Raw genomic sequence first — 23,182 nt, 5'->3', positions numbered from 1 at the left:
ATGGCCATTTTCAAAATGGAGGACGGAAAATTCCCTTGATCACATTGAACAAATAGTACGCGGGACAGGAGAAAGACACTGAGGAGTAGACTACATGGAAGGTAAGTATGACTTGTGTATGCTTATTTTGACTTTTAATTTTCAATTTAGGTTTTCTTTAAAGGAAATGATGCTTGGAGCAATGAAGACACGATTATACATAACACAGTGTCAATTTATAAGCAGGGTTAATTTCTTGTGCTTTTTATGTACCTCTTGTATACGGGCTAGTAATAATACATTCAAGGAATCTGTATTAGGACTATTGCACACTACGGCCTCGATTCACAAAGCCTAGATAAATGCTATCACGGCCGTGATAAGCTTAGCATGCGTGTTAGCGCGCGTACAGGTTTGCACGCATTAACTTTCCCGTTCACACACTAACCCATATGTTAGCACGTGAACGGGAAAGTTAATGCGCGCAAACCTGTACGCGCGCTAACACGCATGCTAAGCTTATCACGCCCGTGATAGCATTTATCACAGCTTTGTGAATCGAGGCCTACATGCGATTCCGATTTGCGATTTTTGAAATAATTTTAGATGCAATTCCGTTTTGCGACTTTTAATTGGCACCGCATGCTGCGTTTTTTCTGCGTTTTTCTTCTTGTGTTGATAGCATTCAGGGAAAATCGCAAATCGTATTTGCGATTTGCAGTGTGCAAGAGGCCTTAACCCTGAACTTCGGGAAGACTTTGGAGTATTGGTAACCTCCACAAGCGGCCTGCCCTCCCTTCTCCAGGTCCACACACAGCTGGCTGACCCTGGCTTCTGCACCTCAGTCCGGTAGGTCTTTTGGTTTTTCTGCTACCTACCGACCCAGTCCACGTGCCCCAGGTCTGGCCTTTTTTTTCTGTATTGCCCCAGCTCTTGCCTTTTCGGCTCTGTGTCTCCAGGCCTCTGCTCAGGCTCTGCGAGGCTGGGCACCTGCTACCTCTGCTGCAACCCCATGCTCTGCACTCGGGCCCTCTCCGGGTACCCCAGGCTCGGGGAATCTCTGAGTCTAAACCCCTGCTACAGCTTTTTGGGCTCTATAGCTCTGGGCCTGTACCACAGCGCCATGTTCTTATGACCCTGGGCCTCTGCTGCAGCCCCATGGTACTGTAACTCCAGGCTCTGCTGCTGCCCCACTCCTGGGGGTCTCGGGGCTTCTGATGCGGATGTATAAATGGAACCTTCCCTCCCTCCCCGCATCACCTTCACCAGGTCCCAACTCCTCCACTGGGAACCACACGCAGCTCCACATCCAAAGGCCAGGCTCCTGCATGATTCTGTCTGGAGCCACATCAGGAAAATCACTACCCCAGTGGCAGTGTCCCGCGGGAACCAACGCAGAAGGGGCTGTCGTGCTGGCGCCAGAATGAGGCTGAGTAGGAAGGGTCTGCGGTCCGCTATTCCCGCGGTCCTCCTGGCGAACGTCCGCTCCCTCCCCAACAAGTTAGATGAACTGCAACTCCTCTGTGTGAAGAGGGAACTTGGCAGTAATACCCCAGTCTTCTGCTTTACAGAAACGTGGCTGCACGACGGCATCCCTGACAGTGCCCTACATCTCCCAGGGTTCAGCCTCATCCGAGCAGACCGCGATGGCTCACTCTCAGGGAAAAAGAGAGGGGGCGGCATCTGTCTATACATCAGCTCTGCTTGGTGCTCCAATAATTCGACACTTGCAAGGAAATGCTCCCCGGAACTAGAACTCCTACTTGTGAACTGCAGCCCGACATACTCGCCCAGGGAATTCTCCTTGACGTCCTCGTTGGTGTGTATATCCCACCCGATGCCGAGGTCAAAGCAGCTCTGCGTGATCTCAGTGACACCATCATGAAGTGGGAGTCAGTCCTCCCAGACTCGTTGTTTATCATCATGGGAGACTTTAACAGAGCCAACCTACGCCAGGAGCTGCCACGCTTCCACCAGCACGTCTCTTGCCCCACTGTGAGGACCACTGCATACCAAGAAAAACTTTCAAACTCTACCCGAACGACAAACCGTGGTTCTCCAACAAACTACGGCAACTGCGGAGATGCAAGAAAGCAGCATACAAGTCGGGCAACCAGGAGGACTACAGGAGAGCTAAAAACATCCTAAACAGGGAACTTAGAGTCGCCAAAAGAAACTTTGCAGAGAAACTAGAACAAAACCTTTCCTCAAAGGACTCAAGGGCAGTGTGGAAGGGGCTAAAGGCCTCTACTAACTACAAGCCACCCCCTCAGAACACGACCCCCAGCATCGAGCACGCTGAGAGCCTTAGTGACTTCTACTGTAGATTTGAAAACCAGAATGCACCTGCACATCCACCAGACCCCCCTGCCTCCTCCTCTGCTCTAGCCGCCCAACAACCAAGCCCACCGCCTCTAGCTGTGAATGAGAGTGACGTTCAGCGGCACCTGTCAAGACTAAATTCTAGGAAAGCCTCCGGCCCAGACGGTGTGTCACCGGCCTGCCTGAAAACTTGTGCACAGCAGCTCACCCCCATCCTCTCCGCAATCTTCACCAAATCCCTTCAGAAAGGTAGAGTCCCTGCGTGCTTCAAGAGGTCCACCATCATTCCTGTCCCCAAAAAACAGGGTGTCTCCGACCTCAACGACTACAGGCCTGTGGCACTCACATCTGTCATCATGAAAACCTTTGAGAGCATGGTTCTGCCCCTCCTGAAACGTTCCACAGAGGCCCGACTGGATCCGCTCCAGTTTGCGTACAGAGCAAACGGGTCCACCGTTGACGCCATAAACACCTGCCTGGAGTCTGTCTATGATCATCTGGATAGGCCGGGCTCTTATGCTCCTACTAGACTTCAGCTTGGCGTTCAACACTATCAGTCCCAAAATACTTCAGGAGAATCTTACTGCACTCGAGGTCCACCCTACCCTACGACTGTGGATCACTGACTTCCTCACGAACCGATCCCAAGTCGTAAAGCTAGGATCTATACTCTCGCAACCTAGGTCCACAAACACAGGAGCCCCTCAAGGATGTGTACTGTCACCGTTTCTATTCTCCCTATACACAAAAAACTGCAGATCCACAGCAAACTCTGTCAAAGTGATCAAATTTGCTGACGACACCACCATTGTGGGCCTCATCACCAAAAACGACGAGCGGGAGTACCGGCACCAGGTAGACAGGATCTGCCACTGGTGCAGGGAGAATGGCCTGGTCCTCAACTCCACAAAATCTGTTGAGGTGGTCATCGACTTTAGGAAGCACGCCACCCCCACTTCCCCAATCTGCATTGACAACACAGAAGTGGAAAGAGTTCCTTGTGCGCGCCTTCTGGGCACTACCATCTCCAACGATCTAACTTGGAAAACAAACACTACCTTCATCCAGAGGAAAGCCCAACAGAGACTATTCTTTCTCCGCCAACTGAAGAAGTTTGGTATGTCTCAGAAACTGTTAACGAGTTTCTACTCCGCCACAATCGAATCTGTCCTCTGCACCTCCATCCTGGTTTGGTATGCCGGTTCCTCCGCCGGTGACAGGCATAAGCTACAGAGGGTCATAAGATCAGCGGAGAGAATCATTGGTAAACCACTCCCCCCTCTGGACCTCCTCTACAACTCAAGACGGCGCTCCAGGGCTTTGAGGATAGCCAGTGATCCCTCACATCCAGGCTACCACTTCTTCAGTCGGCTCCCCTTGGGGAAGAGATTCCCCAAAAAAGGATCTGGTGAAAATCAAGCTAATAAGGAACATGGGGTCATTACCCCATCTTCCTTATTAGCTTGATTTTTACCAGATCCTTTTTTTTTGTGAGACATGCAGGCATGGTAGCAGTGGCGTAGCTAAGGAGCTGTGGGCCCTGGTGCAGGTTTTACATGGGGCCCCCCCAAGAACTTTGTACATAGCAATTGATACAGCGCACCAAAACTTGCCAAGGACAACCATAGTGTCAGAGGTGCAAGTAGGGGATTGGGAACAGTGTGTTAAGGATTACTACTATTAAAAGCATCTATAGAAGTGATTATTACCAGCACAGGACCAATAGAGAGCTAATACTGTGATAGAGGGTGGACCTTTCGGGGCCCCTCTGGCCCAAGGGCCCCAATGCGGTCGCTACCTCTGCACCCCCCTATTGCTACGCCCCTGCATGGTAGCATTGACAGAGCACCGTGGGTTGCCATAGCAATATGCATAAGCCCTAGCATGCTGAGTGCTAAACTTCAACTGGCTTTGGCAATACCAGACTGCAATGACCAAGAGTAGGGACCAAATACCAGTTATTTATTAATTAATTATAAGTAAAAACACTTTTCTTATATACAAAATTTGAAGTTGATTTATATATGAGTTAATAAAGCACCTAGAGCATAGGTTCACTGTAATGGGACTCTGAATGTATTATTTGGCATAAGCTTACTTATTATACAGTTCATTTAGCAAGGGTGACCTTTCAATAGGCGAAGATAATTTGCAGCAAAGTAGCGAGTGCAGGAGCTATGAACTGATTCCTCAGTATTGAAGTTTCTTATGATCTGTGTACTAAGGAAAGGACATTAATTAGATTTACTTGAAGGTTTTCCCTTACTGCTTCTTTACCCGAAAGGACTCTGCCGTAACTGATTTTACAGTATTGAAGTTTCTTATGATGTGCTCACAAAGGGTCAACATTTAATTAGATTTACTGGAAAGTTTTCCATAGCTGCTACTTTACCTGAAAGGACTACACGAGTTGTATATCATATATGTTGTAAAGGAATGTACTGAAAGCGGAAGAAATGCAAGTTCTCTTTCCTGTGTACAACTATGATTATTCATTGTAAACTTCTCACCTTTTTTTTTATCACTATGAGATGTTTGTGGAATCTTTTAGATTAAGATACCCTCTGACCTCTTCTGTCTCTTTGAACTCCAGTAGTGACATCCTTGCTGTATGGACTGTCTTTGTTATCTTTCTCCTTGAAGTTTTGAGTGCCTTTGCTTACCTTGTGAGGATAAAGGTCTGTACACACGCCGGACTGGAGGCAAAGACAGGTCCGCCTGGCGGATCGCTCAGAAACAGCCGTATCAGTCCGCCGATAGACTGTACACACGCCGGACTGTCGCTGGAACGCCCACGAGCGGGAGGTGACGACGGATCCGTCGTTGTCTGCAGTCCAGCGTGTGTACGGACCTTACTACTCTAGCTATTCCATTGTTATGACAAATACTTGAAAAAGGAGAACAAGACCTCACATGTGTTGGTCACAGCAGTTGCACATAATTGGTGACCATAGTCTTTACCACTTGAATCCCTGAGCAATAGAGAGGTGATTAATGCTCCACTAGCTCCAATATCTACTTTTTTCAGGTGGACTGACCCTTTTACTGGTTAAGCAAGTGCCCATAGTGTAGCTGCGTGGAACCATTACAAGCTTAGGTACTTATCCGTTAGCCGGAGCATCCTCTAGGTGGCGACAAAACTCCACCAGAGTTACATCTTTCCCTACTATCCATGTCGGTCTGGAGGGGGAATAGTAATTAGCGCCACCTGCCGGATGCGCCCGGCTAACGGATAAGTACCCAAGCTTATATGAAGACAAGTGGTGCTTCTTTTTATACAGTATTTCAAATGTAGCGTATGTTGTTTGTGTTTAACCTCCTTAGCGGTAACCCCGAGCTGAGCTCGGGGTAAGCCGCCGCGGAGGATATCTCAGCCCCTGGTGGGGCCATTCCTGCGCGTCCAGCTCGATCACTGCCGCTCTGCGGCGATTGTCCGCACGCAGCGGCGGAAGAGGGCCCCCCGCCAGAGCCCTGCACAGCCCGGACCAATCAGTCCCGGGCAGCGCAAAGGGCTGGATCGGATGGGTCTTACGTCAGAACGTCGGCTGACGTCCATGACGTCATTCCGATTGTCGCCATGGCGACAGGAGAAGCCAAACAGGAGGTCGCGTTCTATACGCGATCTCCTGTTTACTTTTGTGGCCGGCGGCGATCGAACTAGAGGGACACATGCGCCCTCTAGTGGTGTTTTATGTAGCTACCACTCAGGTAGCTACATGAAACAAAAAGAAAATTAAAAAAAAAGTGCAATGCAGCCTCCTTGGCGGAAAAATTGAACCGACAAGGAGGTTAATCTTTTTTTATAGCCAAGAATCTGCCAGGCCCCTGCAGGGGAGTCACAAGGGGAAATGCTGCCTATGTGGCCAATGACTTGCCATCCAGATCACATGTCGTTGCGAATCTGGACGGCATGCTGCAGATTTCTTCACCACACACCCGAATCCCTAGATCTGAATGCGTGCTTGAACCACTTCAAGTACTGGTGTGTTTCCTGCAAAGATGCACGCCGGCTATTGGAAACTGGCCCTTAGTCATCATGACACCGTTTTCTTCAAGTAGATATTTTCAAACTTTATCAGTAAAATACTTTTAAAGCTTCCACCAAACAATTTTTTGTTACTTTTTTAATTGCTAATTACTGAAAATGTATCGCCGTGCGTACGTTAAAAAGGGGCGCTGGGAAAAAAGGGCGCCGGGTTTTTAACGATAAGCATGGATAATGTTTAAAAATGTATTGTACTGTATTTCGTTTAAAATTAATGTTTTATAAAGTTATAAATCATTAAATAATGTGCATTAAATCGGCAATTGTAAAAACGTTAATCTTTCGTTTAAATCCTGAAACGTATAATAACATTTAAAAAAAAAAATTACTAAGTAACCCTCCCTGTACCTACCCCTAACCCCTAGACCCCCCTGTTAGTGCCTAAACCTAAGACCCCCCTGTTGGTGCCTAAACCTAAGACCCCCCTGTTAGTGCCTAAACCTAAGACCCCCCTGTTGGTGCCTAAACCTAAGACCTCCCTGTTGGTGCCTAAACCTAAGACCCCCTGTTGGTGCCTAAACCTAAGACCCCCCTGTTGGTGCCTAAACCTAAGACCCCCCTTTTGGTGCCTAAACCTAAGACCCCCTGTTGGTGCCTAAACCTAAGACCCCCCTGTTGGTGCCTAAACCTAAGACCCCCCTGTTGGTGCCTAAACCTAAGACCCCCCTGTTGGTTTTTTCGTTTAAAAATAATGTTAAAAAAAAAAAAAAAAATGTACTGTTTTTCGTTTAAAAATAATGTTTGAAAAAAAATATTGTACTGTTTTTCGTTTAAAAATAATATTTAAAAATGTATAAATCATTAAATAATGTGTAATCATGAGAAGCAGTAATAAAACATTAAGTCTCCGGGCGCCGCTTTTAAAACGTTATTTTTCTCCGGCGCCCTTTTTTCCTATCGGGCGCCCATTAAACAATATTTATTATAGGAGTGAATGGCGGCGCCCGATTTGTCCACTAGCCTCAGGCGCCCGAATTTACTGTTACCGCAGCTCAGGAGACAAGATAATATAATATGGCCTAGCGAGTTTAATTTATGAGAGAAGAATTGTGTCACAGTGTTGTCCCACAATATTAAACCATATCTTTATCCAGTGTATAACATATATATAGCGCCGACATATTACGCAGCGCTGTACAGTGTATATATATTGTCTTGTCACTAACTGTCCCTCAAAGGAGCTCACAATCTAATCCCTACCATTGCTATATGTCTATATTATGTAGTGTAAGTACTGTAGTCTAGGGCCGATTTTTAGGGGGAGCCAATTAACTTATCTGTATGTTTTTGGAATGTGGGAGGAAACCGGAGTGTCCGGAGGAAACCCACGCAGACACGAAGAGAACATACAAACTCTTTGCAGATAGTGCCCTGGCTGGGATTAGAACCAGGGACCCAGTGCTGCAAGGCGAGAGAGCTAACCACTACGCCACTGTGCTGCCCATCCTCCACGATCCTCTCCTGCATAGCCCTCTTTGATCCTCTCCCCCTGGCAGCGGGCTTCTCTTCTGTCGCAGCGGTAGGCAGGGGCACAGGCCGTCTAACAGCCATGCAGAACCGCTGGGTCAACCATACTGCTGGCTCGATGCACGCTGTGTCTGTACACTAGCGTCGAACGTGCATCAGGGGTCACGCATGACTACTTGCATGACCTCTGGCTCACGTGCGGTAGAAGGCCGGTGTCCCTGCCTACAGCTGCAACAGAAGAGGAGTGAGCTGACAGGAGGAGAGGATGGGAAATGGCGATTCAGGAGAGGATCGCAAAGGATGCAGGACCCAGAGCCAGAGAGAGAGAATTGCGGCAGCAGGTATTGTATTAAAGTGAACTGCAGTGTAGTGTAGTTTAGTTAAGTTAAGTGCAGCGAAGTGTAGTTTAGTTAATTGTAGTGTAGTTTAGTGCAGTGTAGTGTAAAGGCCCATACACACGGCGTACAAGTGTCTCTCAAAACAGGCGACGGAAGACGGTTTGTGCAACAATTGCTCCGTTAGTACGCAGCACGTAATAAAGACCGTATGCAGACAAGCTCTAGCACGAGAGATCAAACCGTCTGATCGCTCTCAACTTTTATAGTGCAAACCGTCTCGCAATTTAGAGTTGTTGTGTTGTGTGTACGAATGTCTTAAAGATAGACAGCTTGTGGACAGCTTGGAAGCAAATGACGATGATCACTTTACAAGTCCGTGGCAGACTGCTTCCGTTGTGAGATCACTCAGTATGTTGTTGCGTGTGTATAATTGTTGCTGGTGCAAATTGTCGCTCAAAACCACACGCTGCAATCATCTGTCTTTATTTCCTGCCTCGCAGCTAAAGACATTTGTATGCCATGTGTATGTACCCTTATAGTGTGTAGTGTAATTTAGTGTAGTGTATTGCTGTCTAGATTAGTTGGTAGGGCAGCAGGGATAAGCGTGGTGTAATTGGTAGGGGCAACAGGAATTAGTGTAGTGTAGATAGAGTAGCTTAGGGACAGGGTTTTGGGGTAAAAGTTCCATAAGACACCCCTGCACTATAGATGCACCTCGGTGTACTTATTTTTTTAATTTTTGCCCTCTAAACCTAGTTGTGTCTTTTATACGGTAAGTATAGTAACTGTAGCAGTACAGAGCTGAAAATCTCAGAAGGCATACATCACTATTGCAGTTTCTAAGACCTCAGAAAGTTGTGGATAAATCAAAATAAATAAAACTGTAAGATCAATGAACTTAGACATTTAAAATAGTAACTTGTACTATGGTTAGTTTAATTATTTTTTTTTCCTTTTCAGTGCTAAAGGTAAACCAGAACCACAAGATCCATCTTCATCTTGGAGATCCCTTATACCAGTCATTAAAATGAATATCAGCACAGTAAGTGATGTACAGGATTGTGAAGAGAATGTATTCTGTTTGCCAGTTTGTGGATATTCTCCAATAGTGCAGCTGAGAGCTGTGGTAAATAAGAGACACAACTTCAGATTAATACCACTGCAATTATCTTTAGACATGGGAGGACCATAACGCACTCTGGTTTCAGTTTTCTGCTGCAGCAGTCCCTAAGCCTACAGGTTACAGGGAACCTTAACTGAGGTTTTTTTAAAAAAAAAAAAGTTTCACTTACCTGGGGCTTTCCCAAGCCCCCTTCAGCCGTCCTGTGCCCTCACCGGTCCTCGACTATCCTCTGGTCCCTGGCCGCGGCTTAGGTTCATTTTCGGCTGACTGCGAGTTGGCGGGCCACTGCTCCTGCATGGCACTGGCTGGCTCATCCTGCACACGCGGGGTACGAGGTTTTTTCTTACTGCGCCTGTGCAGGACAAGCTTGATGATGGGAATGTGAACAAGGATGCGCGTGGCCAGAGCCGCACAGGTGCAGTGGTCCCTGACTCTGTCAGCTAAAAGTTCAACTAAGCCGCGGCGGGGGACTGGAGAATAGTAGAGGACTGGTGAGGGCACAGGGCGACTGCAGCAGGCCCCAGGTAAGTGAAACTTTTTTTTTTTTTTTTTTTAACTCAGTTAAGGTTCCCTTTAAACCAAATGCTACTAAATGTCAGTGTCCAGCTTTATGTGTATTTGCTCCTATTGGCAGATGTAAGGTGCTTACATTTGCAGGCATAATAGAAGAAGTTTCTTACCCTAGCCTCTACTACAGGGGTGTCCACACTTTTTCGGCTTGTAAATTACTTTTTAAAATTAGCAAGTCAAAATGATCTACCTACTGTATGTACAATTTTATGAACAGCATTATATATACAGAATGGAAAATGTAGTGGGGTTGGGGATCTACCATTAAGTCCTTTGTGATCTACTGGTAGATCACGATCTACCCAATGGGCATCCCTGCTATACAATGTATTAGTCAGGAAAATGATGCTTCTGAAAATGTACTGCATGCCAAGACATACATTTACACTAGAAAGTACCCAGTTTTGTTTTGCATTTTACTCAGTTTATGCATGGTTCAGTACCAGTTGTAACTTTCTGATTCTTGGAAACATATAAGCTATTGTTTTATTTTACATATGGCTTTGAGAGGAGAGACACCTTTTCACACTTCTAGCTTCAAGGTAGGAACACACTAGGCAGAATCACATTGCGTTTTCCATAGCACACAGTGGAATACGCATATGCGATTCGGCCTAGTGTGTTCCTACCCTCAGGGTTTTCAGCTCAAGCTTAGTTGAATGCGCACAGCAGCAATTGCGGCTATGAAAGGTGTTTAGCAAAATGTTAATCCTTTTCACCACGAAGACTAATTAGAGCAAACCTATTAAACCATTAAGCGGTCCCATTGTCAAAATCCATTTTCTGTTGTATTTCAAATTGCTTCCTCTGCTATTTGTGCCTTGTGAAAGTATGTTTCATAATTGTCATATTGCAGCCATCAAGCAATGCAATAAATATTTTGTCACATTGGAAGAAAAGGAATGCAGCGTCATTGTAATTTTGATTGCTTGCCACTCAAATATTAAAAGGGGTATAACTTAAATTCTGATCTATCAGACATAAAATTATGAGTCCTATGTTCTTTTGTTGTGTTTCAAGTATTTAGTATTTCTGTTTGAATGGAGTGGTTTCTTTTCTATGACAGATGATGGAACTGAAGACGTGTAGTTGAAGGATATCATTTAAAACAAACTGTTTTATTGCACTGCTATTGTTACTATTATTATTGCTAGCCACACTGTCTAGCAGGGAAATAGTAGTAAACCACTTAGCTGAGTACCTTAGGTGATGTGGCTAGCATGGGTTTAAAGAATCTGATGTGTAAAGGGAATTGGTAATAATTAAAATCTGTATTTGTGAAGTTGAAATCTACTTTTGGAGAAGAAAAAGTCTTCTCTCTGGTGTCTTATGTACTGTCCAGACCCCTGAAGGTGGCCACACACTATACAATAAAATTATTTGATTGTACAACAATTCAGAAAAAAAAGATTAGATTTCCTGAAAAATCGAAGCTTTTTTTTTTGTTTTGTTTTTATTCGAGCAAGAAATCTGATTGGATTTCCCTTTTTTTTTTTTTTTTACAAAGTCGATCATTTATTGGATATATTTTTATGAAAATTGAATCGTGTAGGGTAGATTGTCAATTTCTTAATATATACACCCAAGCAATTTTCTCAGAGTTTTCAGTCATTTTTTTTTCATAATTGGGGAAAAATTTAACGTGTGGTACATTGGTCAGATTTTTTCAAATGTTATCAGTCTGAAAAATTTATTGTAATCCTTGAATTGAAAATACATTTAAAGTGTACCAGAGATGACATGTGACATGGTGAAATAGACAAGTGCATATACAATGGCAAGCATACAAACACTTATGCTAGCCACATCACCTAAGGTCCTCAGCTAAGTGGTTTTCTACTATTTCCCTGCTAGACAGTGGGGCTAGCAATAATATTAGAAACAATAGCAGTGTAATAAAACTGTTTTGAATTATATCCTTCAACTACACATCTTCAGTTCCATCTTCTGTCATAGAAAAGAAACCTTTCCATTCAGACAGAAATACTAAATACTTGAAACACAACAAAAGAACATAGGACTCGTAATTTTCTGTCTGATAGATTATAATTTAAGTTATACCCCTTTTAATATTTTCTTTTTTTTCCCTGCTTGAAAGAGTTTTCTCTAGTCAGGACCCAGTTGGCTCACTGATAACAAATTACATCTATAAAACTCTTTCCTAAGCGGATACCTGGGCTTTTTACTGTGAGCGGAAAAGATAAAAAGGTCAATAGTTCATGTATTTTCACTCTGGGACTCTTAAAGAGACTCTGTAACAAAATGTTTAGCCTTATTTCTTCTATCCTATAAGTTCCTATACCTGTTCTAATGTGGTCTGTCTTACTGCAACCTTTTCTAATTGCACAGTCATTGTGATATCTCTGTTATATAATCTACTCTTCTTTCCTTTGTCGGCTCAGGCAGGAATGTGCTGCTTTGCTGTGATAGGGAGAAGCTATGCACAACCCCTCCATGTCCCCTGCAGGCTCTGTGTGCTGTGTGTTGTTGCTGTATGAGTCACAGACAGAGCTTCTCTGAGCCTGTCACATGCTGATTATCAGCCATGTCTTTTGTTTGTAAACACTGCCTAAAACTGGCAATTACAAGCCAGGATCACAGTAGGGAGTGGCAGAAACAGCACAAAGGGGCCCAGGAGAACACAATGAATAGAATGGTATGCTTTTTATTCTAAGAATTTTAGTGTACAGATTCTCTTTAAAACTCTGCAATTGAGCAGAAACTATAAAACATTAAATCTGCTTTGTAAATGTTTATACATAAAATAAAACCTTGAGATATCTAATTTTTAGGAGTACGAGGACAGATCCAATTGTTTCTCATTAGTTTATTTTCATCTCTGGTTCACTTTAAAAAATTGTATGGTGTGTGGCCACCTTTATGCAGATTTTAACTTGAATGCATGCATTTCCTGTAATGCAAATTCTCATTAGAATTGTCAGTCCATGTAAATAAATGGGCTCAGACACCTCTGGTGTGAATCTTTGGAAACAGACAAATACAGCCTGCAGCATACTTTCACACATTGTGCTCATCCTTACCTTTTTTATTGTGTACATTGTGCTGCTGGGGAGAAACGCCAATGTTATTTCACATATAAATGTATGTGGTGTGCAAAAATACATGCTCTTTTTCCATGTTTACAAGTATGAAGGTAGCTTTAGGCCCATGCAGTGTGAACGCATGCAGTGTGAACATCAGACATTGCACTCTATGCAATGTCTGATGTCGTGCGTGTCGGCCACCTGCACGCGTTTCCAAAACGCGGCTGGAAACGCGTGCAGTGTGAACAGGGCCTAACTAACAAAAGATGTGCAGAAATTTAAGAACTATACAACGTCTTGTCAGGATTTGCTAAGTGATAGTCATCAGCAATGTGGAGAATCTTTTTGCAGCACTGAGCTAAATAGATACATTAGACCATTGCCTTATTGGGACTTATTACCGTAGTTGTAATTGCAGCCATATAACCACTGTGCACCTTTTAATGCTTGCTTGATTCGGCACTGAAGGAAAGCTTATTTCATTATCCATGAATGCCATTGTGGTGGACGCATGCTTTTGCCCTTTGGGGTGCTGATGCTTACCTAGAAATACAGCACTGCAGTCACATGGTCACTGTGCTAACTACTCTTACTCATGAGCAATGGTATTTACATATTTATTTTTTTTGTAATTGGTGTCTAGTATGCAAAATTTTTATTTGTGTTTTAATACAGACCCAGACCTTACCTCCCGTTTTATTACTAAAGCCATGTTTTGGACTGTAAACAAGACAATAAATATGCTTCCTAGAATAAACAATATTCCTTATCTGAGATTGATATGTAACGATGTCTTTTTTTCACAGGGACGTCTGGCCTTTGGAAATCATTACCAACCACAAACCTTATGTGTAAATTTTGATGATGCATTTCTCACGTACACCACTAAACCCCCTTCAAGTCATCTGGACCAATTCATGCACATACTGAAAGGCAAACTGGAGAATGTCAGAGTGATGCTAGTACCCAGTCCAAGATACATCAGTGTTCAGAATGATGAGTAAGAAATATTATCTTTAGAGTATTGAACATGTGTTATGGTGTCTGAGTTTTCTTTTCTTCAGTGAAAGACTATGCTACAGGGGGATGTCACTATGTCAGAATGTAAGGCTCTCCGTTTAATTTCCAAACATGTGCTGCATGCACTGAAAGGATTCTTAGCTGACATAAAGTCCAGACCTTGACTGCTGTCAAGTCCTACTACCATTTTACAAAACTAGGTTGTTTAGCAATAGCAACTGCACTGTGTGAATGACTGTGATGCACATGTGAAAATGGTGTTGAGAGCTTAATGATGTTAAGATTAATGTGATGAATTAACAAAGGAATGTGTGTCGTTCCACTTTGAAAGAGAACATCCCTGAAACTAAGAAGTTGCTGTGTGCAAGTTGCCTTAAGTCACTTCAAGGGTTTAATCTGTGAAACAGCACAATGTTTAACTTTGTAATGTATGCCACAAGTGTGTGGTCAGGCAACAATCATAGGGATGCAAGAAACTGCATGGGTATGTCCCTTGCCCATCTCTGGAGACAAAACAGTGTTCCACTTCAACACTTAGGCTACGTTCACAGCGCATTTTGTGCTCCTTGTAGAAACAGGAATGGAAAAGGCACGCCACACATTGCAGAAGATCATGTTTTGGGATTGGAATGTGTGCTTTTCCTAAGGGGTAATAATCCACACCAATATCAATAATTTAGCACTTAAATAATGTATGGTGGTATCCCTGGCTGAGGGTAGCCACTCTGTGGTAAAGGTATGCAATCCACAATATATAAGGTTCACAAGTGTTTGCTCAAGCACTTCTATAAGTTTTATTAGCTTAATCAGTAGAAAACCCTATTCCCCCATATAAAATGAACAACCATCTGTGTGATAACCTCATTCCTTTATGACAACCACAGCCGGCTGTGTTACACGCCACTCATGCATTCAGGGTAAGCAGGAAGTGATATCCCAGCACGCCGTAACTCAGTACGGCTAGTGTGTTGGGGGGGTGGGGGGGGGGGGAATTTGTGAATCAGCTTCCTTAGCAGTGAGAACTGGATGGACACCTTTCAAAAGCAGCCCGAATGTGTTGGTGAGAGCCCACACGGGCAACAGTGTATCTATACCAATACTGCTTGTTGCATAACATGATCCCGTACATCAGTGGGGAGATCAGATGGGCTTTCCTTATCAAGCTGGGTGGGAGGGTTGGACTCCACGAGTTTTGCATGCGTGCTACTTATTACAGCATAACAGGAATGTTCATTACAGTATTTTTTTTTCTAAACCAGTATTTTATTAAGACAACTCAGAAAATACACAACATTATAATTGTATAAAAAGTGTATAAAAACATTTACATGTTACAGCTAAGTGTAGAAGTTCTGAAAGGTTTGATTTATCTGAAATGTGCCATAAACAGGGTTACCATTCTGATCCATTGTTGTAGAAATCACAGAGAGGCTTGTGCCTGCTTCGTCAAAATTTGCCAAGAACGTTCCATTTTGTTTTTGCCTTGCTTGTAGAAGATCTTCTTGATGAAAAATATTTTAGCTTTTAGTCCTCTTCTCAAGGAGAGTTGAGAGTTTAGTTTGAGCAGCACTCCAATCCCTCAGGGAAGTATTTGACCTATCCCTAAAGTACTGTCTCTCTAAACTGGAGTTTTGTTGTTCCAGTGTCTCCACTTGGACCTTCTTGTTTTTTAGTTTTTTTGGGGTTTTTTACAATCATTAATTATTTTAATACAAGAACCCTAAATGTTTGCTTTTAAGCTATCCCACACTATAGCCCTGTCCTCAGTATCTCTAAGGACATGAATAATTTCTTTGATATCCTGTTCCAGTTGATCGAAGGGCGGGGCAATAACAACCAAAATGGTTGCAGGCAATACAATGTAAAGGGTCACCCCATTAAAGTTTGAGAAAGATGTAATTGTGGTCAGAGACCAGTCTAGAGAGGAATGTCATGGAGTTTATCTGAGAGAGAAGAGGGGGGGGGAACTAAAAGAAACGTCCAGGAAATGTTTTGTGAGGAGGGGAATGGCAGGTTAATTGTGTCTAGTGGGTTTAAGTATCTCCATACGTCGGTGAGGTGTGTTTTAGTATTTAGGTTAGCAAAGGATGTTAATGTATTTACTGTACTTGTGAGGGAGAGATCAATAAAAGGGTTTCAGACATTGTTAAAGTCGCTCATCCAGATTGTGGGGCTTGGGGGGTAGATTAGACGTGAAGGCAAAGCCCTCTTGCAGGGTAATGGATGGGTATAGAGGAGGTATATAGAAGTAGAGGAGGCTAATTGCTACCCCAGCTATTGTGCAGTGCTTTGATTTTCTAACTTAAAGTGAGACTCCTCTGGAGAATTGTTAGTGGACCGCATGGTATGCCCACTCAATCTACCTTCTTTATGCTACCGTTGTGACAAAGCTGCCATATGAGAACTCTCCCAGGAGCAGCTTATGAACATTAGAGATTGTGCAGTGCAAGTGCATAGAATGCATGAGTTGCGTGTCACACAGCCAACGGCGGTAGTCTTAAAGGGATGATGTTATCACACAGATGGTTTATTATTTTATATGGGGGGATAGAGTTTTCTACGGATTGAGATAATAGAACGTATTCAAGTATTTGAGCAGACACTTGAGGACCTTATATATTGTTGATTCATTGTAATAAAAATAAGGTTGTCTCAAGAAACCAAAGAGAGCTGTTTATCATAAAAAGCCAAAAAGTCATCCAAGGAAGTGGTGGTGTTGCATGACAAAGCCATACCACACATAGGACATTCTTAGTCTCTTGGAAAGATGTACTGAAGAAATCAGTCCTACAGATCTGATGCGGCACCTTCAAGTTTTCACCTCTTTCTAAAGATGAAAAACCCCCTTTGTGGCAAGTGATTCTAGTTAGATGCAAAAATGGCAATATGAACACAACCTTTTACCTACAGGGTTTTATTTTATGGATTTTCTGCATTGAATTCAATGCAGGAATGTATCTTTTTAAATAATTAGTAGTCCAGTAAAGGACTGGAAGTATTAGAGAATAAAGGAACTGGGAACTGTTCTCTCTGACCACACATTGTACATGACAGAACATGTTTCTAGAAGTTATGATTAAAATATTTGATTGAGTTGGTTACTGGACTTTAGAAATCCCCCAAAGAATGTTTGTTACAGAATTATTCTACCAAAGAAAACCTGTACTGAAGCTTGCTGTAGTAGCACTGTCCAGGTGTGAAGTGTAGGTACCTGCAAGCATGTAGATTCAACCCAAAGCACCCTGTGAGCACGTTAGAGCATCTCTGATGTGCAAATCCTTTTTTTTTTCAGTTCTGAGCGTTACTCCCTCCCCTCCTGAACTTTATAACCTAGGTAGGGGTTACTCATCACAGTGGTAGGGGGACAGTGAGGCTCAAGAGATTGGCCATAGAGAGACCTACAGTATTTGTAATTTTATTATTCCCTAGATTCAGGGGTCCTGGGAGCTGCAAGAAGAATCTTGAAGTTTATGCCACCACTTTATTCCAGCAGCTGCCAGTGCTGACGCTCTGTATGAAGGCTGTAGGCTATTATACCTGCTTTCTGTACAAGTGTACTTTTTCAATAATGAAAAAAAATAAATTTTAAAAGTGAAATTGAGGCATGCATATCTTATGGCTCTGCATAGTACATTGTATAACTCATTTTCTATCAGGCTCTTGTCCTCTTGAGACGCACCTAACTTGCATAATAAACTCTTCCTTCCTGCTTCTCTTTTCAGTTCACTTTTATGCTGACGTATGTATGTGTGTGTGAGAATGTGTGTGAGAATGTGTGTGAGAATGTGTGTGTGTGTGTGTGTGTGTGTGTGTGTACACTCTAGTCATTTGTCGTAATGTAATCCAACACACACGTGTACCTCCTTTATTCAGATTAACACAATGAAGAAACTTGCAAGAAACAAGGCAATGCGTGTCAGAATATGTGTCAGTCAAATAATTTGTTCCTATTTAATGCTATAATTGACTGTTTTCCCATAGCACTTAAGTACCCTGGAAGAGGCCAAACAAGCATGACAAATAAAGCTAAAATTTAGGGCACTTAAAAGTAGATGGAGTATTTTAAAACTAGGTCTTTACAGGGCCCAGGAGATGTGTGAGGTAGCCTGTAAATTTCCTTTCACTGTGAATTCACTCATAATGATGTGAATGTGAAAACAGTCCCAGACCTTTTTATGTAAGATTACAGAAACTTTATTTTTTTCCTTTTCTTTTAGAACTGAACAACAGCTGAGCAGTGGCATAAAGAAAGGGCAGGAAACGGTTATATAAATTGGATAAATATGGGGCATATGGCTCATTTAAATCGGGTCTGGTGAATAAAAGCTTGTATTTTCTACTCTCCTTCCTATAGCTTTGGTTATATCCTAATTTAGTCTGGTTTAGATGTATTTGTTAAGTGACAGAAGCAGAGCCAAGCCTCCAGGATGAAACCTTGTAGATGGCAGTGGCATTACATTTCTTATCCATGTTCCTTTCCACATTGAAGCTTTGCCAGTGCTGCTTCAATAAAATTAAGGACATCAAAGCTGAATTAAACTGGAAGGTTCCCCTTTTTCTTTTCTATCACAGAATGAATGTATTCAGCTAGAAATGCTTGCCCATCCTGTCTTTTACCTGGATCTATGTCATCGCTTCCCTTTACTTGATTTTTATGTTGAAAATATTCTTTGTAATCATATCCTTGGAAAAGACACATTGACCAGTTTGCTTTTATCTATTCTAAGGCCTCCAAGACTCATGGGAGAAGGATTTGTGGTCATGCAGTCTAATGATGTTGACATCTACTACTACATGGATGAGCCAGGTAATCTGAAGCTGGAGGATGGCAATAGCTGGCAGATACAAGCAATTGGTTCTGCAGTTAATTCATTTCATGGCTGGATGTAATGTTTCACTTCCTCTGTCTTGTCTGATGTGTTCCACTGATGGTTGTGATGAACATTGACTTGACAGTTGTGACCCTGCCGCATCGTTTGCAGTTTGTTCCGCTTAACCTATAGAGAGCTTGACAAGTTGTTGCATATCGCCAAAATGTTCTTTTCTGTCTTCAAAATTAATCATTTCTCAGTCCATTAGGGAAGCTGTTTTTTTTATTTTTTGTTTAATTTTGTAAAAATGCACAGTGCATTTTGTGATAATATAATACTGAATAAAAAGACCAAGCTAATTCCGTCCTTGAATAACATTTGGGCTAAAAGGTCAACCTATCTTTTTGTATGTACAGTGACCCCAGAAGGCAAAGGGACTTATAAGGGCACAGATTTGGAGATTTTTTCATTTTCCTGTTCTTCTGTTCTTTGCTCACTGAAGCATTGGACCCTCCCCCAATTTCTCTCAGAGTGTTTATAAAGTCCTCATTGCCCTGCCTGGAATAAGAAACTATTTTGCACTGAACTTTTATTTAACCCTTTTAAAGGGAATCTGCAGTGAAAATAAACTCATCCTATATAATAACTGCTGTGTCCCTGCGTACTCTGTACCTGTGTCCTTGCGTTTGGCGTACTGCGCATGCACAGCACACGGGACGACTTGGGACAGCAGAGATCGGGTGCATACAGAGCAGCAGTGTGAGCGCAGCCATTGGGAGGAGAGAAGCTGTGCGGGGGGTCGCGGCCAAAGTCTAGCGCCTGTTTTTCACCACTTGCCGACCGCCCACTACCAATAGGCGGTGGCAAAGTGGCTCCCCCAGGACCGCGTAACGCCGGCTCCTGGGGGACTAATTAGTTAGTGATCGCGTGCAGGGATGCGGGCTCATCCACCGGCATTAGGCTCCGCCCATCCGGGACGTCAACCTGCCGGCCATTTGGCAGCGTTGGCTGGTTGTAAACCGCCTGATCTCGCCCTGCAAAAGTGTATATTACACTTTGTAATGTATACAATACAATATAATAATACAGGCTGCCTCCTCCCCTGGTGGTCTCAGTGATCGAGGGACCACCAGAGGAGGAGGCAGCTGTGTATGTAATGACACACACACACACACACACACACTGATCCTGCCCCCCTGATCGCCCACAGCACCCCTCAGACCTCCCCGATCACCCCCTGAGACCACTGTTTGCACCCAATCACCCCCCTAATCACCCATCAATCACCCCCTGTCACTATCTGTCAACGCTATATTTTAGATTAGGTCCTAAACAGCCCCCTGGGTGCTCCTGATCACCCCCACACCCTCAGATCCTCCCCAGACCCCCCCCCCCCCGTGTAATGTATACATCTATTCTGCCCTGTAATCACCCACTGATCACCTGTCAATCACCCATCAATCACCCCCTGTCACCACCTGTCACTGCCACCCATCAGATCAGACCCTAACCTGCCCCTTGCGGGCACCTGATCACCTGCCCACACCCTCAGATCGCCCGCAGACCCGCCCTCAGATCACCTCCCAAGTGCATTGTTTACGTCTATTCTCCCCTATAATCACCCACTGATTACCCGTCAATCACCCCCTGTCACCACCTGTCACTGTTACCCATCGGATCAGACCCTCTCTGATCACCTCCCCAGTGCATTATTTACATCTGATCTCCCCTCTAATCACCCATCAAGCACTCCCTGTCACCACCTGTCACTGCTACCCACCATACCAGACCCTCATCTGCCCCTTGCAGGCACCCAATCACCCGCCCACACCCTCAGATCGCCCTCAGATGACCCCCCCCCCCCATCACCTCCCCAGTGCATTATTTACATCTGATCTCCCCTCTAATCACCCATCAATCACTCCCTGTCACCACCTGTCACTGCTACCCACCATACCCATCATATCAGACCCTCATCTGCCCCTTGCGTATGCCCAAACACCCGCCCACACCCTCAGATCGCCCTCAGACCCCCCCCCCCCCCCATCACCTCTTCAGTGCATTGATTGCATCTATTCCCCCCTCTAATCACACCCTGAGATCCCATCAATCACCTCCTGTCACCACCTGTCACCCCCTAGCACACCTACCCATCAGATCAGGTTCTAATTTTCCCCGTGTGGGCTCCTGATCACTCAGCCAAACCCTCAGAACTCCCTCAGAACCCCTTCCGACCACCTCCCCAGTGCCTTGTTTGCATCTATTCTCCCCTCTAATCACCACCCGAGACACCCATTAATCGCCTCCTGTCACCCCCAGCACTCCTACCCATCAGATCAGGCCCTAATCTGCCCCCTGCGGGCTTCTGATCATCCGGCCAAACCCTCACCCGCCCCACCATAGTGACTGATTTTTTTTTTTGTCAAAATTCAGTGACCACAGCTTTCTACTTCACAAGTACTCCCTTTTGCTAGGTAGGTGCTCTTTTTCCAGGGTAATCTCAGAGGAATACCCCCTAAATTTAGCAGTCCACAATGGCAAAAAAGGGGTATTCCGCTGAAGAGGCCACCAAGATTCTGGCCCAGTGGGGCGAGTGCGATTGGGAAGCCTCATCCGACGAATCATCCGGGTCAGAATATGGACCAGTGAACAGCAGTGGCTCTCTGACTGATAGCAATGACGAGGTTGAGGTCCCGGCTAGAGCCAGGCGTAGCACACCCCATGTCACTGGACCGCAGGATCAGACTCAAGGGTATTGCGGTCTTATTGGTCTATGCACCCAATACATCACATGCCCATGTTCTCTGCTGCCATGTCCAGGTCACGATTTGAGAACATCCTGCGCTTCCTGCACTTCATTGCCAATACAACCTGCCATCTAAAAGGCCACCCTGCTTATGACCAGTTCCACAAAATTCGGCCCCTCATAGACCACCTGTCATCAAAATTTGCAGATGATTATACCCCTGAACAGTCATTTTGAGGCATTTGGTTTGCAGACTACTCATCACGGTTTAGGGCCCCTAAAATGCCAGGGCAGTATAGGAACCCCACAAGTGACCCCATTTTAGAAAGAAGACGCCCCAAGGTATTCCGTTAGGTGTATGATGAGTTCATAGAAGATTTTATTTTTTGTCACAAGTTAGTGGAAAAAAACAATAAAAATCAATTTCCGCTAACTTGTGACAAAAAATAAAATCTTCTATGAACTAACTATACTCCTAATGGAATACCTTGGGGTGTCTTCTTTCTAAACTGGGGTCACTTGTGGGGTTCCTATACTGCCCTGGCATTTTAGGGGCCCTATACCGTGAGGAGTAGTCTGAAAATCAAATGCCTCAAAATGACCTGTGAAATCCTAAAGGTACTCATAAGACTTTGGGCCCCTTAGCGCACCTAGGCTGCAAAAAAGTGTCACACCTGTGGTATCGCTGTACTCAGGAGAAGTAGTATAATGTGTTTTGGGGTGTATTTTTACACATACCCATGCTGGGTGGGAGAAAGCAGAAATCGTTTGCTCACTGTCTAAAGGTGGCCACTAACGGTCCAGCTTCTAGCGAGAAATCGTTTGAGCGATCAGAAATTCGGATTGGACTGGTTGTAAATAATATCCGTTGATGGGCACAATCGATTTCAAATGATTGGATTTTCTAGAACCAATATTTGGATTTTCATGTTGGTTGTGACAGATAGGAAGCAGAGATTGGTTCGTTGATGGTGTAGTTAACGATTTCACTTCCGATTTTTTTTGCTAGAAATTGGATTGTTAGTGGCCACTTTAAGGCAACTTTGCCTAGTCAGTGAAAGTTGACATTAGCAACACATTAGCAACACATTAGCTTTGTTGGAGAGTGATGTCACTTGCAATATGTAAGACTTGTATGTAGAAGGAAGTAGCACAGAATATATCACCAGGAGATCCACTTTTTTGCTCCATTACATTCTGGTTGCTGGTGCACATTTTTTTTTCTACAATTAGACAGGTTTTCTTTGTTGTTATTGTATTAAAACAAATCTGAGGTGAGGAAACTCACTTCATGTTTGATAGATACATTACATAAGTAAACAGAGAAGGCTCTGGATAACAGCCTTCCCAGTCTTCAGTCTGTCCTATTGCTTCCTGCATCATCCCTTGTTGAACTTATTTTTCCTGCTAGGCCTTTTGCACTCCTAAAGCACCTTTCAGAACTACTTGCGCCCCCGAGTAGTTTGAAAGACAAGCAAATCCGTGCTGCGCATGCACAAGTTCTTACCCTTTCCTTGGGTATAGGCTTGATTCACAAAGCGGTGCTAACCCAGTTAGCACGGCTAAAAACGTGCTAACCTTTGCACCAGCTGAGTTAGCACCGCTTTGTGCTTTTGATCGCGCGCAAAACTTTGTACTTTGCAATTGCGTAATTGGGTTTAATGGGCGCTGAGCGCACACCGCACTGCGCGATTGCAAAACTTTGCGCGAGTTTATT

The 23,182-nt window shown here is 44.0% G+C and overlaps 1 protein-coding gene across 1 annotated transcript in view; it reads left to right on the top strand.

Moving 5' to 3' along the window:
• Positions 1–23,182, top strand: part of BLTP1 (bridge-like lipid transfer protein family member 1) — a 399,009-nt gene that overhangs the window by 89,821 nt on the left and 286,006 nt on the right. Inside the window, exons 7-9 of the mRNA XM_068280272.1 lie at positions 9,112–9,193; positions 13,695–13,888; positions 18,636–18,715. Of these exons, the coding sequence (XP_068136373.1) occupies positions 9,112–9,193; positions 13,695–13,888; positions 18,636–18,715 (356 nt within the window). The remainder of the gene's footprint in view (positions 1–9,111; positions 9,194–13,694; positions 13,889–18,635; positions 18,716–23,182) is intronic.

Source organism: Hyperolius riggenbachi, chromosome 1, assembly GCF_040937935.1.
Source record: "Hyperolius riggenbachi isolate aHypRig1 chromosome 1, aHypRig1.pri, whole genome shotgun sequence".
In the NCBI taxonomy this organism is placed as follows: Eukaryota; Metazoa; Chordata; class Amphibia; order Anura; family Hyperoliidae; genus Hyperolius; species Hyperolius riggenbachi.
The sequence above is the reverse complement of the archived record's forward strand: the minus strand, read 5'-3'. Positions and strand labels throughout refer to the sequence as shown.